The sequence below is a fragment of the Vidua chalybeata genome, chromosome 22 (assembly GCF_026979565.1).
Source record: "Vidua chalybeata isolate OUT-0048 chromosome 22, bVidCha1 merged haplotype, whole genome shotgun sequence".
Taxonomy (NCBI): Eukaryota; Metazoa; Chordata; class Aves; order Passeriformes; family Viduidae; genus Vidua; species Vidua chalybeata.
Genome location: NC_071551.1, coordinates 2606296 through 2622072, shown reverse-complemented (window position 1 = coordinate 2622072; position 15777 = coordinate 2606296). Strand labels below are relative to the sequence as shown.

The 15777-nt window shown below is 53.7% G+C and overlaps 1 protein-coding gene across 2 annotated transcripts; it reads right to left on the bottom strand.

The window, feature by feature from the left end:
• Positions 1–546: 546 nt before the first annotated feature.
• SLC2A1 (solute carrier family 2 member 1) lies at positions 547–13401 on the bottom strand. Of its 2 annotated transcripts, XM_053963060.1 has the most exons (11): positions 13320–13401; positions 8599–8691; positions 5214–5374; positions 4850–5090; positions 4358–4520; positions 4091–4278; positions 3895–3999; positions 3690–3791; positions 3258–3461; positions 2074–2265; positions 547–1351 (listed from the first exon to the last, which is right to left on the bottom strand). In XM_053963060.1, the coding sequence occupies exons 1-11, from the start codon at positions 13335–13337 to the stop codon at positions 1349–1351; spliced, it is 1470 nt and encodes a 489-aa protein (XP_053819035.1). In that variant the 5' UTR covers positions 13338–13401; the 3' UTR covers positions 547–1348. The 2 variants fall into 2 exon arrangements, with proteins under 2 accessions (XP_053819035.1, XP_053819034.1); XM_053963059.1 differs by having other exon boundaries at positions 547–2265.
• Between the last annotated feature and the right edge of the window lie 2376 nt (positions 13402–15777).

Sequence of the window (15777 nt, the reverse complement as noted above, 5' to 3'; positions counted from 1 at the left end):
CAGAGTGAGGAGAGGAGCCCTGGGCATAGAAAGAACATTCTGGGGGAGCTCTTAAAGACACTACAAGAGTGATTCCTACAACAGCCATACCCTGCAGGGCAAAAAGCTGCTTCAATAAATAGAAAAAAAGCCTGAAGTGACCAAGATCAGCATTTCTTTGCCTGAAAGTGTTCGGGCTTGCAGCTCTCGCCCCTTCTCAGCTGGAGGGGAAAAAAGCCAAATCCATGGAGCAGCAGCAACCTCCTCCCTCCCTTCCCTTGCTCAGGTGCTCACAGCATGACCAAGGCTCTGTCCTGGGTAAGAGGAGCAGGTTTGGGATCCACAGGGCACGACAGCTCCAGCCAGGTCCCCCCCGTGATCCCAGCCCAGGCTGCTCCAGGCAATTAAAATCTGGTTGTACACCCAGAGCAGGTATTTTGCAACCAGGTGAGTCGTTCCTGTGGTGGAAAAGCCTTGCAGGGACACGCACTCCCAGACACCCCCCCCACCCCCTGGCAGGGCAGGGAAAGTTTGGCTCGGAGAAATAAAGGCACAGGACACTGGGGCTGGGTGGCTGCTCACATTCTCCTTTATTGTTCACACCACACACCTTCCCCTTGGCACTTCACTGCAGGGATTTGCTTAAAAACCACACACACACACCCCCACAGCTTGGTGAGGCTGTGCCACAACCAACTGAGAATGGGCATTTTTAAAGAGATTTATTTTATCCCACCCCCCACCCCCTTTATTTTCTTTCATGTGTGGTCAAGTGTCATCACTTCCAAACCAAACAAATACATTTTAAAAAAAGATACTATTTTAAAAAAACAACAAACAAAAAAACAACACAAAAAAACAACCCTCCCTGTGGCTTTGGGAATGTGCCAGGAGCTCCCACACCAGCTGCACTCAGGGAAATGCTTTTTTTTTGTGTGTGTTTTCAGTTTTGTTTGAAAAGGACAGTATTTTTTCATGTGTATTTTTTTTAATATACTACAGCCTGAAATTCAGTGCAATAGATACAACTACAGTGCAGAACTATACAAAAGTCATCCTAACCATGTACAAGCTTTTTTTCTTAGTTGCTATAGAAACTATAACCTTTTTCTGTACCTTTTGTATGCATTATACAGTGTGAATATACTCCAAGAATATTTACAGTACTTGGCTTGTCAAATCAGAAACGCTATAACTTAAATGTCTACTATTAACAACCATTGAACAAAAATATATATAATATAAATATCTTCCAGTCTATACACAGAGCAGGAAACAGCTGTATCCATGCGGTGCTGGATTTTGGTGAGTCCTGGGATGGGGGTGGTGATGGAGGGGGATGTTGTCGTGTGCGGCTGCCGCTGGCGCTTCACTGTCGGGCAAATATTGCCGAGATTAATCCCAAAATTCAACAAGAACACATCCCCCCCTCTCCCGTTTTCCCCTCCTAGCTGGAATTCAGGCGAAAGGAGAGGAGCCTGCGACAACGGATTGACCTTTCCAACCGATCCATCCGGACGGCTCCGTCCTCCGCGCTGCCCCGGGCGGGAGGTCCCCGTCCACGAACCCACCGCAGGGCTTGAAATCAAGGAGACTTTAAAAAAATGACTCATTTTCTTGGCAGGTTTTTTTTTTTTAAAAATATTAGATTTAGTCAATTTATGTGATTTTTTTTTTTTTCCCTCTACGATTAGAATGTTAAAAAATAATAAGTTTCCAGCTTTTTAAAAACTTCCTCTACGTGATTTTCCGTTAAATAACTATCGCGTCATCAATAAAAAAAACAGGGAATTGCCCTCCTGCTGGTGGGGGCTGCGTGGCTGGGTTTTAAAACACCTATTGGCTTTGAAATCTTGGACGCGAAACCAACTAAAAAATTAAATAAAATAAAACTCGTTCCTAGCAGAAAAAAAAATAATAATAATAATAATAAAATAGGTCAGTCTGTCCCCAGTAAACCACTGGGGGAGGCTGGAGAAGGGGTGATGGAGCCAGACCCCCCCCACCACTCCCTCCTGCCTGGGGTCTGTACAAAGTGTTTTAAAAAGTCCCCCCGTGTCCGGGGGGCGGTGGCGCCGGGGGTCCAGGTTACACCTGCGAGTCAGCGCCCAGGCTGTGGAACTCGTCCGGGGTCTTGTCGCTCTGGCCACCCCCGCTCTGCCGGAAGCCTGAGGCAATCTCGTCAAAGGTCCGGCCTTTGGTCTCCGGCACCTTGAAGTAGGTGAAGATGAAGAAGAGCACGAGCAGCACCGTGAAGATGATGAAGACGTAGGAGCCACAGAGTTGCTGGGATTGAAGGGAAAAGGGGAGGTGAGCACATGGATGGAGGTCACAGGATCATGGAGTTGTTGAGGAGCCCTCCAAGACTGAGCCCAACCACCAACACGGCACTGCCAGGTCCACCCCTAACCCATGCCCCCAGGTGCCACATCCACATGTTTTTGAGCACTTCCAGGGATGGTGATTTCACCTCCCTGACCACCCTTTCCATGAAGAAATTTTCTCAATATTCAATCTTAACCTCCCCTGGCACAGCTTGGGGCTGGGTCCTCTCTTCCTGTCCCTGTTCCCTGGGAGCAGAGCCCAACCCCCCGCAGCTGCCTCCTCCTGTCAGGAGCTGTGCAGAGCCAGAAGGTCCCCCCAGAGCCTCCTTTTCTCCAGGCTGAGCCTCCCCAGCAGCTCCTGCTGCTCCAAACCCTTCCCCAGCTCTGTTCCCATCTCTGGACATAGAGTGATGGGCCATAGTTGAAGGACCAGCTGGTACCACCCTGCCCACATTTGCCATGACCATGCAAAACCCAGGTCCTCCTTTCAAGGAACATCTCGAGTTGCATAAGAAACACTGAGTCGAGATCCTCCTCCAGCCCCAAGTCCTTCTTCCCAAGGGATCTTAACCCAACCAAACCACCTCAGCCTAGGTTTTAGGGCTCAAGAACGTGGCCCTGGAATTCAACACTGGATCCAGCAGCAGGATTTGGCACCAAGATCTGACACCAGGGCTCCACACCTGAGATCCAGCACCAGGAACCAGCAGCCAGATCCGGGATTTGGCAGGAGGATCCAGCAATGGGATCCCGCACAGGGATCCAGCATCAGGATGTAGCTGGACACTGTTTCCATCCCCGATCCAGAACTGGGATCTGGATCCACCCTGAACCAACACAGTCTGACAGGCTGGGACTGAGATTCCCCTGGATTGCTGGGGTTCCTCTGGGACTCCCAGATCCCCGTGTCCCCAGCCACATCCCCCACGCCCCCAGTACCCCAGCCATTATTACCGCAATGTACTGGAAGCCCATTCCCACAATGAAGTTGGAGGTCCAGTTGGAGAGCCCAGCCACGGCGAAAGCAGCGGGACGGGGGCCTTGGCTGAACAGCTCCGCCACGATGAACCACGGGATGGGGCCTGGGCCGATCTCAAAGAAGGCCACAAACCCAAAGATGGCCACAATGCTGAGGTAGGACATCCAGGGCATTTGGTCCTAGGCCAAGGGAGAGGGAGAAGGTTGGTGCCATGAAGGGGACATGGCACCTGGACACCTCAGCTGGTGCTGGCACAGGAGCCATGAGCTGGAAACTGGAATTCTAGGAGCTCAGGAGAGATGTGACAATGGGGACTGAGTGCTCAGCCATCGCTTCAAGGAGGAATAAGTCCTTCCTCCTCCCCAACCATCCCTCCTCCTCCTCCTCCCAGCCTCCCCAGCACTCACCAGCAGCGTGAGGGCGATGGTCATGAGAATGGCACATCCGGCCATCCCTGCCAGCCCAATGAGGTGCAGGGTCCTGCGTCCGGCTCTCTCCACCACGAAGAGCTGTGGGATGGACATGATCCATCAGCACCTCCCCAGCCTGCAGGAAAGGCCCCTTCTCCCACTTTCCCTTCCCACCCCCCACTCTAGGGGAGCCAAAACTCACCGAGACCACCGTGAAAGCTGTGTTCACCACGCCAGAGCCAATGGTGGCATAGACAGGCTGCTCCACCCCCGACTTCTCAAAGATGCTGGTGGAGTAGTAGAAGACCTGCAAAGGGCAGGGAGGTGCCCCAAGTCAGGCCCTGGAGCTGTAGGTGAACCGAGCTGACCCCTGGCATTCAGACCCCACCCAGACTGACCGCGTTGATCCCTGAGAGCTGCTGGGAGAGCTGCAGGACGATGGCGATGAGGATGGGCTGGCGGTACATGGGCGAGCGGAACAGCTCCATGATGGTGACCTTCTTCTCCCTCATCATCTGCCGGCTCTCCTCCTTCATCTCCTGCAGGTCACTGCTCACGTCTGTCGTGCCTCGCAGCTTCTTGAGGACTGAGAGGGAGAGGTGGGGTCAGGAGATGTCGAGGACCCTCCAGAGTGCCAGGGTGGGCCCTGCAGAGGGGTCACTCACCACTCTTGGCTTTGTTCTCCTCGTTGCGGTTGATGAGCAGGAACCGGGGGCTCTCAGGGGCGAAGGGCAGGATGATGCACTGCAGCAGGGCAGGAACGAAGATGAAGCCCAGCAGCAGCGGCCAGAGAGAGTCGTTTCCCATGATCAAGTCCAAACCAAACACCTGAGGAGGAGTAGAGGGATTGAGCCACCATTCCCAGCTGGAAAAGTCCTGGTTAGACACAACTCTGCAACTCATGGTGTGCTCCAAGCTGGAACAGCCATTGGAGGGACTGCTGTGCTACTTCCAGGCGGCCAAGAGATGTTAATATCACAATGCTACCCATCCCAAACCTTCAGATCCCACAGCATCGCTACTCCCACTGAGCTCCAGCTTCACCCCTCCCACCCCAGCTCCACGTGACAGGTTTTCAGATCCACAGCACCTTGCATCCCAAGGAGTGTCAGGATCAAAGAAAGGGGGAACCCTTCCAAAAATTCTCCAGTGCTCACCTGTGCAATGAGGATGCCCAGGACGATGCCAAGCTGGTGGAAGGTCCCCAAGGCTCCCCGCAGGGCAGTAGGGGACACCTCACCCACGTACATGGGCACAAAACCCGTGGTGAGGCCAGAGTAGAGGCCGATGATGAAGCGGCCGAGGATGAGCATCTCAAAGGAGAAAGCCATCTTGGAGAAGCCCATGAGGACAGCTGACACGAAGGCAAGGATGTTGGACATCAGCATGGAATTGCGTCTGGAGAGGGATGGAGGAGAGAGGTGAGGAGCACCAGGAGAACACCAAGGTCAGCCCTTAGCAGTCCTGGAACGCCAGGGCGGGGTGAGGCAGCACAATCTCCCCACCAGGCTCGGAGCTCACCTTCCAAAGCGATTGACAAAGAGCCCCACAGAGAAGGAGCCGATCATGCCCCCGACAGAGAAGATGGCAACGGAGAGGGACCAGAGCGTGGTGAGGGTGGCGGGGCTGATGGGCTCCTCGTATCGGTACAGCCACGTGCGGTTGTAGAAGTCCTCAATCACCTGGAGAACAAGGAGAGAAACCCAACCCCGCGTCAAGCCCGCCCCCGCTCCAGCCGTGCCACCGGAGGGACGAGTCTCCGCGGCCACCGCGGCTCACAAGACAATGCGTCACCGGAGCCGGAGCTGCTGGCCAGGGCTCGGCTCCAGCCCAAGGGAGGGAACCTGCTGGGATACGTGGGGGAAATGCAGCCGGACGGGTTCTGGGCTCGCCCTGCCCAGAGAGAGACGGCGGGAGAGGCGCCAAACTCGCTGGGCAGGCATGGGGAGGTCACGCTGCTCCCCAGGGCAGGGCAGGAGCCAGAGATGCACTGGCCCTGCAGAGGAAGGGGAGGAACACAGGGCAGCTCCCATCCCCTTGGGTACTCGTGGAGTTGCATTTCCACGTTTTTCCCCCATGAATTCCATAACACGAGATCTCTGCCGTGGTTCTGCAGGACCATGATGCCAACACCCAGCACAGGCCTCGGTTTGAAACACCAAGGACAGCCTGGTTTGTGAATTTTAGGTGGTTTTATACAAATTTTGCATCTTTTTATATACAAAATATATACTTTTTGTATACTTTTGAGGTATTTTTAAAGCTAGCCCATCACTGGTAGCTTCACCAAGTTCCTGTTCCTGCCCATGGCTGGGAAAGTGGCTTAAATGACCCCCTTAAGGTTCCTTCCAACCCAAATCCTTCGTAATACCAGGATTTAAGGGACACCCATCCCCAGACCACCACAGCAAAGGGCTCCATAACACCCCACCAAGCCCAGCTGGAAGGAGCAGAAATTCCAGAGATTCCCTGCTTTGCTGGGCCTCAGGTGACTCCAAGATTTTGCTGCTCTGAATGGCTTCTCTCCCAGTTCACTATTTACACCACTGTGCTTCACTTTCCACTTTTCCCATCAATCCAAGCCCAAACAGGAGCCCTGGCAGAGACAGCACAAGAAATATACATTGGGCTGGGTACAGGTCCCAATAATATCATTATTTTGCCAAGTCGTTCCTCTTCCAAAGCATGTAAACCATTAGAAGTTTCATATTTAAGTGATTTTGTTCCCTTCTCTTTCACCCAGGGGTTTGGATGCTTTTCCCCCTTTTACCAGTATTCCCAAAATAATTCCAAAATAATGTTTGGATTATTGGAGAAGTCTGGGCTGGCTCAGGCTCTCAGTAGGCCCAGGGGTTACCTGAAAATTACAGCCCCTCCTGCCCCTTCCTCCTGAAAAAAAGGGAAGATGCTTTGGAGAACACAATGGTTTTTTGGGAGAGGAAGAAGTGAAAAAATGGGTTTAAAGGGAGAAAGGCAAAGAAAAAAAAATTGTTTTCCCCAAAACTGGGGCTTTTCTCCCCCTTTTCAGCTGAGTGTTGTGATGCATCCCCACCCTGCAGCTCCCTGAATCTCAATACCAGTGCATCCCAAACCTGTGCCCAATGCATCCCCATCCCAACTCTGCATCTCTGGGCCTTCTCATCCCGACCCTTCACTCCAGTTTATCCCACTGCATCCCCATCCTGTGCCTCAATGCATCCTGAGGCATTCCTGTCCCAGTCCTGCACCTCCATGCATGCCCATCCTGCATCCCAACCGTGCCCCAGTTTATCCCAATGCACCCCCACTCCAAGTCCAGCGCATTCCATCTTGCACAGTCACATGTCCCTATCCCAACACCACACTTTATGTGTCCAGATCCTTAAAGCTGGGATGACCCCCTGTGTCCAGCACATCCTGCTGCCCAGGAAAACCCTCATCATCCCACCTCCCCTCATGCTCCCACACGGAGCATCCCAAATCCTTCCCCTCAACACTGGTAACTTGTCCTGCACCATGTGACTCCTCCTGGCCTGAGCCCAAGGGATTCATCCCCAAAATCATGAGGAAAACTGTGGCAACACCCATCATGAGTGTCTGGATTTGCTGGGGGCTGCAGGCACCGGAGCGAGTCCCACGGGAAGCGCACGGCTAATCCCTGACCATCCATGTCACCCAGAGCAGCCAGCTGGGAGAGGATGGAGAGAAATCCTTCAGTCCAGGGAACCAAAGCTCCTCCTGGGATGTGGCTCTGACCAAGGTAGTGATCACAGCATTCCCTCTTGCCACGGTGCCAGAGCTCGGGAAAGCGAGGGCAGATGCCAGGGAGCAGTTCCTCAGTGCAATCCCAGGGATTCCCAGCTCCAGCAGCTCCAACACTGCTCCATCTCCCAGGCAGTGTGCTCAGGGCCATCCCCCATGTGGGACCAGTGCACGTGAAGGCAAGGAGGCATTGGGATATTTCAGGAGGCCTTCAGCAGCATCCTGCAGGCTCTGGGGGGGAGCTGCAGCCTTGAGCCCCAGGAACTGAACGTAGGATTCAATACTATGTAATGCAACACCTTGAACAAATCCCTGGCTTTTTTCCTCTACCCGTACTGAGGGGGCCTGGGGAGTTTTTCCACAGGGTCTTCTATCCCACGAGGAGTTTTCTCAATGCTCGTGGTGACATTCCAGAAGCACTCACTGGGACGGGATTAAACTCTGGCAGCTGGATCCTGCCTCAGTGGGTTGCATTCTTTGGGGTGATGACACTTGAGGACAGCTTTGCTCCCACAGAGCTCAAGCTGTCCCTCCACACCTTATCCCAGCACAAGAGCTGTGCCCAGGGAACACTGCAAGCACCACACTGGAATTCTGAGCTTATTTTCCAAGTGCTTAACACCTCAAACAGCCACCAAATCTGGGAAAAGTCATGTTTTCCATGGACCACCGGTATCTACCAGCAGCAGGAGGGTCCTGGCAGTACATGAGGGGAGGACCCAACACCTCCTGCACTCCATCCCACTTAGAGCTCTTCCCAGCCGACTCTCCCTCCTCCCAAGACATCGTGCCAGGGATGCAAAACCCAGAGCTCTTGGTCAGAGCAGCCACTCGGGATGACTCAAACTTTAATTAACTCCCAGACCTTCACTAAGAGCCGAGGTGAAAAGTTCCACCGGCCACACCCAGAGAGCATCCTGCAGGCACTGCTGGGATTTTTCCCAACAAAAGCGCCAAGCAAGGAGGAAACAAATTCTCCTGGGAAGGCTGGAGCTAAATAACTCCCTCTCAAATCCCATTACGGCCCTAAGCTGCCTAGTGGGATGTACTATTTTAGCCAGGCTGGCAGCAGAGGCTGGTTTGTTTTCGGACACGGGGTGAGGGGGGTGGAATTTTGCGACAGAGGGGCTGGAATTTCCCTGCGGAGGGTTCTGGGAGCACTCACCTTCTGCGGGGCGTTGATGACGCCGGTGTTGTATCCGAACTGGAGGGAGCCCAGCACCGCTCCTCCCACAGCCAGCATCAGGCGAGCCGTCATCTGCCAGAAAACAGGGAAAAGGGGTTCAATCTGTGATCCCCACGGCCCCGTCTCTCCCACCACAGCGACACCAGGGTGCTGCACGGGACACTGGGAAGGCGGCGAGTACAAATATTCAGAATAAAAGAGAAAACCCACTGGTTTTGGTGCCAAGGGGGAAAAATAATGACAAAAATGTCATTTTGGGGGTTAAAAAAACCCCATGGTTTGGGGGATTCCAGGAATTTCAGCCCTGGAGGGGGCCAGGGGTTTTATCAGGGCTCCAAGGGTCCCCTCAGAGGCTCTACGTGACCATCAGGCTCCGGGCCAGCACCAGCCACTCCCGGGCACGGAGGAGCCCCCGTGCTGGAGGCCGAGGATGCTCTGGGAAGCCATCAGAGCCTCATTAAGAGTCGCTGAGCAAAACCCTGGTTAGCTGGCAAAGCCTTCCCAGGCCTCCTCTTCCTCCCGCCTGAGCCAGAGCAACAATCAGAGCCTTGTTTGGGAGCAGGGTCAGGGCAGGCCAGCGCTTGGGCCACCTTCGTTAGCGGCCCAATTATCCCAGGCAGGAGATTTTCCCGGCACTAGAACCAGGATCCGACATTCCCGCTTAATCAGCTTTGGGATGAGCCACGTGAAATTTATAAACTCCTTAATTTGAGGGGGGTGGGAGGGGTTTCTCCCTAAGCACCAACATGTCACCCCAAGGATGCTCCCAGGGTGTCTTGGATTAATATTCCCAAGGCATCAATGCCTCAGATCCCGTCTAAATGAGGGGAGGTGACTCCAACTCCCCCCACAAAAAGGATATGTTTTATGTTTAAGAACCATTCTCCTCTTTCTTTTAATAAATAATGGATTTAACGCTGCTCCCTGACCTTGCCACTCCGGCCACCACCTCCCTCCGCGTGAAAGTTCCCAGGGGAAAAGCAGAGGGAATGAAGCCAGGCCCGTTAATGAAGCTCATTAATTAGGCTTGGCCCCACCACAACTAATCAGGGAGGTTTTGGCACTTGGATTTGGTTGGTGCTTCAGAGTAAATCCACCCCGAGGAGAAAACACCTCCTCTGTGTTTGGGAGGGCACAAACAGGCTGGGAAGTTGGTGGTGTCCCAAAAAAAGAAAACACAGAAAAAGCCCCAAAAATCCCACAATTCTAACTGGGACCTTATCCATCCCCCAAAAACCTGGGATGGGAATGCTAAAAGCACCTGTTGCTTGGGGAAACCTTATTTTAAAATGAGGGATTTGGGGGATTTAAGTGAGTTTGGAGGGAACTGGGAGGTTTGGGGGATGGAGTGAATTTCCTTTGGTTTTGGGGGATCACCCTGACATGTTTGTGTCCCGATTTTGCCTTTTCCTGGCTAAAGGGCACCCCAGGAACTGCCAGGCGCTCCCCTAGGTAGGGCAGGCACAGGTGAGTCATGCCCCCAGGGATGGGGATGCGGCAGCCAGATGAACTTTGCTCCAGGAAGGTGAGAGGTAACAACAGCTTGATGCACCCACACCAGCCACTACCAAAAAAAATAAAAAAAAAAAATAAAAAAAAAAAAGAAAAAAAAAAGAAAACTCATTTTTCTATTTTAACATTTGGAAGAAGGGAACATTTCATAGCTACAAAAAAAAAAAAATTAAATTCCAGCAGAAAAACCCCTTGTATTTTCATTAAATTCCAGCAGTTTGAAGATATGAAACGGTAAAACTGGCAGGGAGTTTGCTTTTTGGAGGCTCCTCGTCATTAGCAGGGTCAGGGTGAGTCAGCTCCTCGCTCCCTTCCCAGTCCAAACACGCTGCCCCGGCTCCGATCCGGGAGCCTTTCGGCTTGAACTTCAACTTCGCCATTAAAGGCAAGTTTAATGGGGGGGGGGAAATAATTAAATAAAGGGAAAAGTCGATTTTTAAGGGCAGCTTTGCCCAGGCAGCTCCTGCCAAATCCCACGTGGGGCTGTGAGATTTTTTAACTCCTTGCAGGAAAAAGCATCTTTATCAGGAATTTTGGGACAAATTCCCTCTTATTTCCATAAAATAAACTTATTTAAGCCTGGCTAGACCCCAAACTCCTGGTTTTATCCCTAATAAATTCCTCTATGTTATAGGAAAGACAGGTTTTAAATAAATTTATACTATTTGTTTTCTTTTTAGCTGCTTCCTGCTTCCTCCCCAGCTCCAACACGGAAGCCAGGACGCTCTGAGGAGGATCCAGGGGGCGCGACAGGGGCCCCCCAAACCCGCTGCCTTCGGCTCTACAACTTTATATTTAACCCTTTATTTTTTATGCTCCAGCCTGGAAGGACTTCATGGATCAAGGGAATGAATAATCCCTTTAAAAGCAAAACAATAATATTAAAATATTAATATAAAGATATTGAAAGAGTGGCCCAGCAAGGAATTCCAACTTTTTTCACTCCAGCACAGAGGATTTTGGGATGTTGCTGCCTCATGAAAAACAAGGAATTCATCATTCCTTCTAAATAATATTTTAAAGAGTGTCCCAGGAGGGAATTTCAACTTCTTTTACTCCAGTGCAGGAGGATTTGGGCACTTTTGGGACGCTGATTGTTTCATGGATCCAGTGTATTAATAATTTCTCTAAAAGCAAATTAGCAATAACATGAAAAAAAAACCAAAGGTCCCAGGAGGACATCCCGGGGTTTTTTTTCACTCCATCGTGGAGGATTTTGGGATGCTGTCTGTCCCGTGGAGCAAGAAAATTTAGTAATTCCTTAAAAATCCAAATGATAGTTACGAAGTGGGTCTCGGGAGGGAATCTGGGGAAAATCCACATGACAAAGACACCACTAAAATGACCCATGAGGGTTTAAGGAGCAGCCCAGCGGCTGCTCCCGGGTGGCCCCATCCGGGGATGGAAGAGGGGCTGTGGGCAGTCGGTGCGGCCCCTTGCACACTCATTTGCACAATCCCGGGAGCAAGGGCACATGGATAACACGGCTGCAGCTACCTCCCAACCCGGGAAAAGCTCACACCCCCACCGAAAACCAGGAAAGGTCCACTGCAAACCCACAGGAGGGGATTTAAAGGCAGAGCGTCTGGGGGTCACGCTGTGGGGACCGGGTGGGATCTGGGCTGGGCGAGAGAAGAGAAGGAGCACCGGAGTGGCGGAATTTGGTTTTTTGTTTATTTTGCTTCCCTACTCAAAGGTCATCCAGGGACGACGACACAATCCCGGCGAGTTTTGCAACTGCGACCAGCACGGGAGGCGTTTTTGCATGGAATGAGCTGGGAAAAACACAGGGAATGTGCAACGTCCCCCCACGCACAGACACACGTCCTGGGTTAATAATATTAATTATTAAATCTAAAGGGGGTTGGGAAGGGGAGTTTGTCCCCCACCTCCCAACCGCCAGCTGATTCCATGAAAAATACCTTTTTTTTTTCCATGCAAAACACACTCTGGATGGAAGCGTCACCCATCAGCACTCAGCAAATCAACCTTACAATTAATTACCTTCACAAAAATTAATCATTTCTAACCCAAATCCATCCAAGGCGGGCGGGTTACAGAGCTGGAAAAGCAGCGGGAACGCGACTCCGGCTCCATTCGGGAAGCCGGGAGTTAAGTGCGTCGGATTTCTTGGGTACGAGACCAAATTTGCGTTTAATTCCTGCCCCCATCACCGCGCTGCCGGCCGGCACGTTCCCGCTCCCACCCCCAATCCCACCACTCATCCTGGAAAACAGGCGCTGCGGCCCCCGGGGGAATCGCAAAAGAGACAGGGGGTATAGATATAGATCCCTACATTCCAGAAAAATGTGCATTTCGTGCTCAAAATGGGGAGGAGGTGAGAGGAGAGTTTTCCAGGGGGGAAAATACCAAGAGGGATCGTTCTCGTCGCATCTTTAATTCGGATAAAATCACGATTTTGGGGTTAATTACACTTCGTGCCGCCACGCAGCCAATTTCCTAACACATTCCCCCCCCCCCCCCGCAAAAAAAAAAAAAAAAAATCCAAAACCAGTTGTATTTATCCCAACCTTTTCCAGATGGGAGTTATCTGGAGGGACGGGAATATTTTGGTGGCTGGGATGAAGCAAATGGGGGTTGATGTCAGTGACCTGTTAGAATTAACCACCAGGATCGTTCCGGGCTTTTACCCCCCAGATTAAATCTAAATTAATTAATTTGGGATGGGGAGGGTGCTGGGGGATCCCGGCTGCTGCCGAGCGGCCGGGAGAGCTCGGAGCATTCAATAGCTCACAGTCTGCCATAAATCGGTAGGAATTGGGTCAGAAGCTCCAGGCGGGATGTGCCGGACCGAACCCAAACACTGCGGAGATCCGGGGGGGCTCCCCCGACCTCGCACCCCCCAAAAGCCGCCTCGGCCCTTGCTGGGCTCCAGGGCCACCCAAACGGGGTCAAAAGGGACAGCACCGGGTCGGTCCATCGCGGCTCCGCCTTTCAGGAGCCCAAAAGCGGCCGCCGGGCGCGCTGCGAGCGGCAGAGCCGGCATCGGCCGCTCTCCGGGGAGGGCTCCGCTCGGGCTTCGGGCGCAAAATAAAGCGAAACGGTGATCGCGGCCGGCGGCGGCGGCAGCAGCAGCAGCAGCCGCCGCGCGTGTGTGTGTGTGTGTGTGTGTGTGTGTGGGGGCGGCCCGCGGTTGTGTATCGCGGGGCCGGGGGCCGCGGGCTCACCTTGCTGCCGGTGTCCATGGCGGGGCCGTGCGGGCGGCGGGGCCGTGAGGGCGGCGGGGCCGGGGCGCTGCGCGGGGCGCGGGGCCGGAGCGGCGCTTAAAGGGGCGGGCGGGGGCGGCGCGAGGCCGCGCGCGCCCATTGGGCGGCGGGCGGCGCGGGGGGCGGGGCCGCGCCGGGAGGGGGCGGGGCCGAGGGGGCCGCGAATGGGGCGGCGTGGGAAGGGGCGCGCGGGGGGCGGCGGCGCGTGCGGGGCTGCACGTGGGCGGCGGGGGAGGGGGGGAGAGAGAGAGAGAGAGAGTGAGTGTGAGTGTGAGTGTGAGTGTGAGTGTGAGTGAGTGTCCGTGTGTCTGTCCGTGTATCCGTGTGTCTGTCCGTGTGTCTGTCCGTGTGTCCGTGTGAGAGAGAGTGTCCGTGTGTCTGTCCGTGTGTCTGTCCGTGTGAGAGTGTCCGTGTGTCTGTCCGTGTGTCTGTCCGTGTGACAGTGTCCGTGTGTCTGTGTCCGTGTGTCTGTCCGTGTGTCCGTGTGAGAGAGAGAGTCCGTGTGTCTGTCCGTGTGAGAGAATGTCCATGTGTCCGTGTGAGAGAGAGTGTCCGTGTGTCTGTCCGTGTCCGTGTGTCCGTGTGTCTGTGTGAGAGTGTCCATGTGTCTGTGTCTGTCTGTCTGTGTCTGTGTGTGTAAGAGTGTGTGTGTGTCACCGTGCACACACGTGTGTGTGTGTGTGTGTGTGTGTCAGTGTGTGTGTGTCACCGTGCACACACGTGTGAGTGTGTGTGCAAGCACAGGCCCACGTGCAGCTGCACTTATGGGGGGTATGGGGGGTGGGTGTCACCGTGAGAGTGTGAGTGCAGGTGAGTGTGAGTGCAGGTGAGTGTGAGTGCAGGTGAGTGTGAGTGCAGGTGAGTGTGAGAATGTGAGTGCAGGTGAGTGTGAGTGCAGGTGAGTGTGAGTGCAGGTGAGTGTGAGAATGTGAGTGCAGGTGAGTGTGAGTGCAGGTGAGTGTGAGTGCAGGTGAGTGTGAGTGCAGGTGAGTGTGAGAATGTGAGTGCAGGTGAGTGTGAGTGCAGGTGTGTGTGAGTGCAGGTGAGTGTCAGTGCAGGTGAGTGTGAGTGCAGGTGAGTGTGAGTGTGAGTGCAGGTGAGTGTGAGTGCAGGTGAGTGTCAGTGCAGGTGTGTGTGAGTGCAGGTGTATGTGAGCATCAGTGCAGGGTGTGTGAGTGTGACTGCAGGGTGTGTGTCAGTGCAGGTGTGTGTGAGTGTGCACGGCTGTGTGTGTGTGAGTGTGAGTTTGTGCAGGGGGTATGTGTGAGTGTGAGTGCAGGGTGTGAGTGTGAGCGTGCACAGCTGTGTGAGTGTGAGTGCAGGGTGTGAGTGTGAGCGTGCACAGCTCTGTGAGTGTGAGTGTGAGCGTGCAGAGCTCTGTGAGTGTGAGTGCAGGGTGTGAGTGTGAGCGTGCACAGCTCTGTGAGTGTGAGTGCAGGGTGTGAGTGTGAGCGTGCACAGCTCTGTGAGTGTGAGTGTGAGTGCAGGGTGTGAGTGTGAGCGTGCACAGCTCTGTGAGTGTGAGTGTGAGCGTGCACAGCTCTGTGAGTGTGAGTGCAGGGTGTGAGTGTGAGCGTGCACAGCTCTGTGTGTGTGAGTGTGAGTGCAGGGTGTGAGTGTGAGCGTGCACAGCTCTGTGAGTGTGAGTGCAGGGTGTGAGTGTGAGCGTGCACAGCTCTGTGAGTGTGAGTGCAGAGTGTGAGTGTGAGCGTGCACAGCTCTGTGAGTGTGAGTGCAGGGTGTGAGTGTGAGCGTGCACAGCTCTGTGAGTGTGAGTGTGAGCGTGCACAGCTCTGTGAGTGTGAGTGCAGGGTGTGAGTGTGAGCGTGCACAGCTCTGTGAGTGTGAGTGCAGGGTGTGAGTGTGAGCATGCACAGCTCTGTGAGTGTGAGTGTGAGCGTGCACAGCTCTGTGAGTGTGAGTGCAGGGTGCGAGTGTGAGCGTGCACAGCTCTGTGAGTGTGAGTGTGAGCGTGCACAGCTCTGTGAGTGTGAGTGTGAGCGTGCACAGCCCTGCGTGTGTGACTGTGCCGATGTTTTTGTGTCGCTGTGTGTGCACAGCGTGCGAGTGCCGTGTGTGTGCCGTGTGTGTGCCGTGTGTGTGCCGTGTGTGTGCACGTGTGAGTGTGCAGGGCGCGGCTCCTGCCCACGTGTGTGAGTGTGCAAGGGGCTCTGTGCGCGGTGCAGGGTTTGCACACCTGCTGAGTGTGCAATGGGCGTGTCTGTGTGCACACGAGCGTGCAAGGGATGCGTGGCTGTACACGCGTGCACGAGTGAGTGCGCACCCGCATGTGGCCGGCTCTGCCACCTCCACCCAAAACTCCCATTTCCCCCTCAAATTTGTATTAAACAATCTTTTAAAAACCACTAAAATCCTAAAAAGTGGGTGGAAAATGCAATTCGCCTTGTTGTTCCTGTAA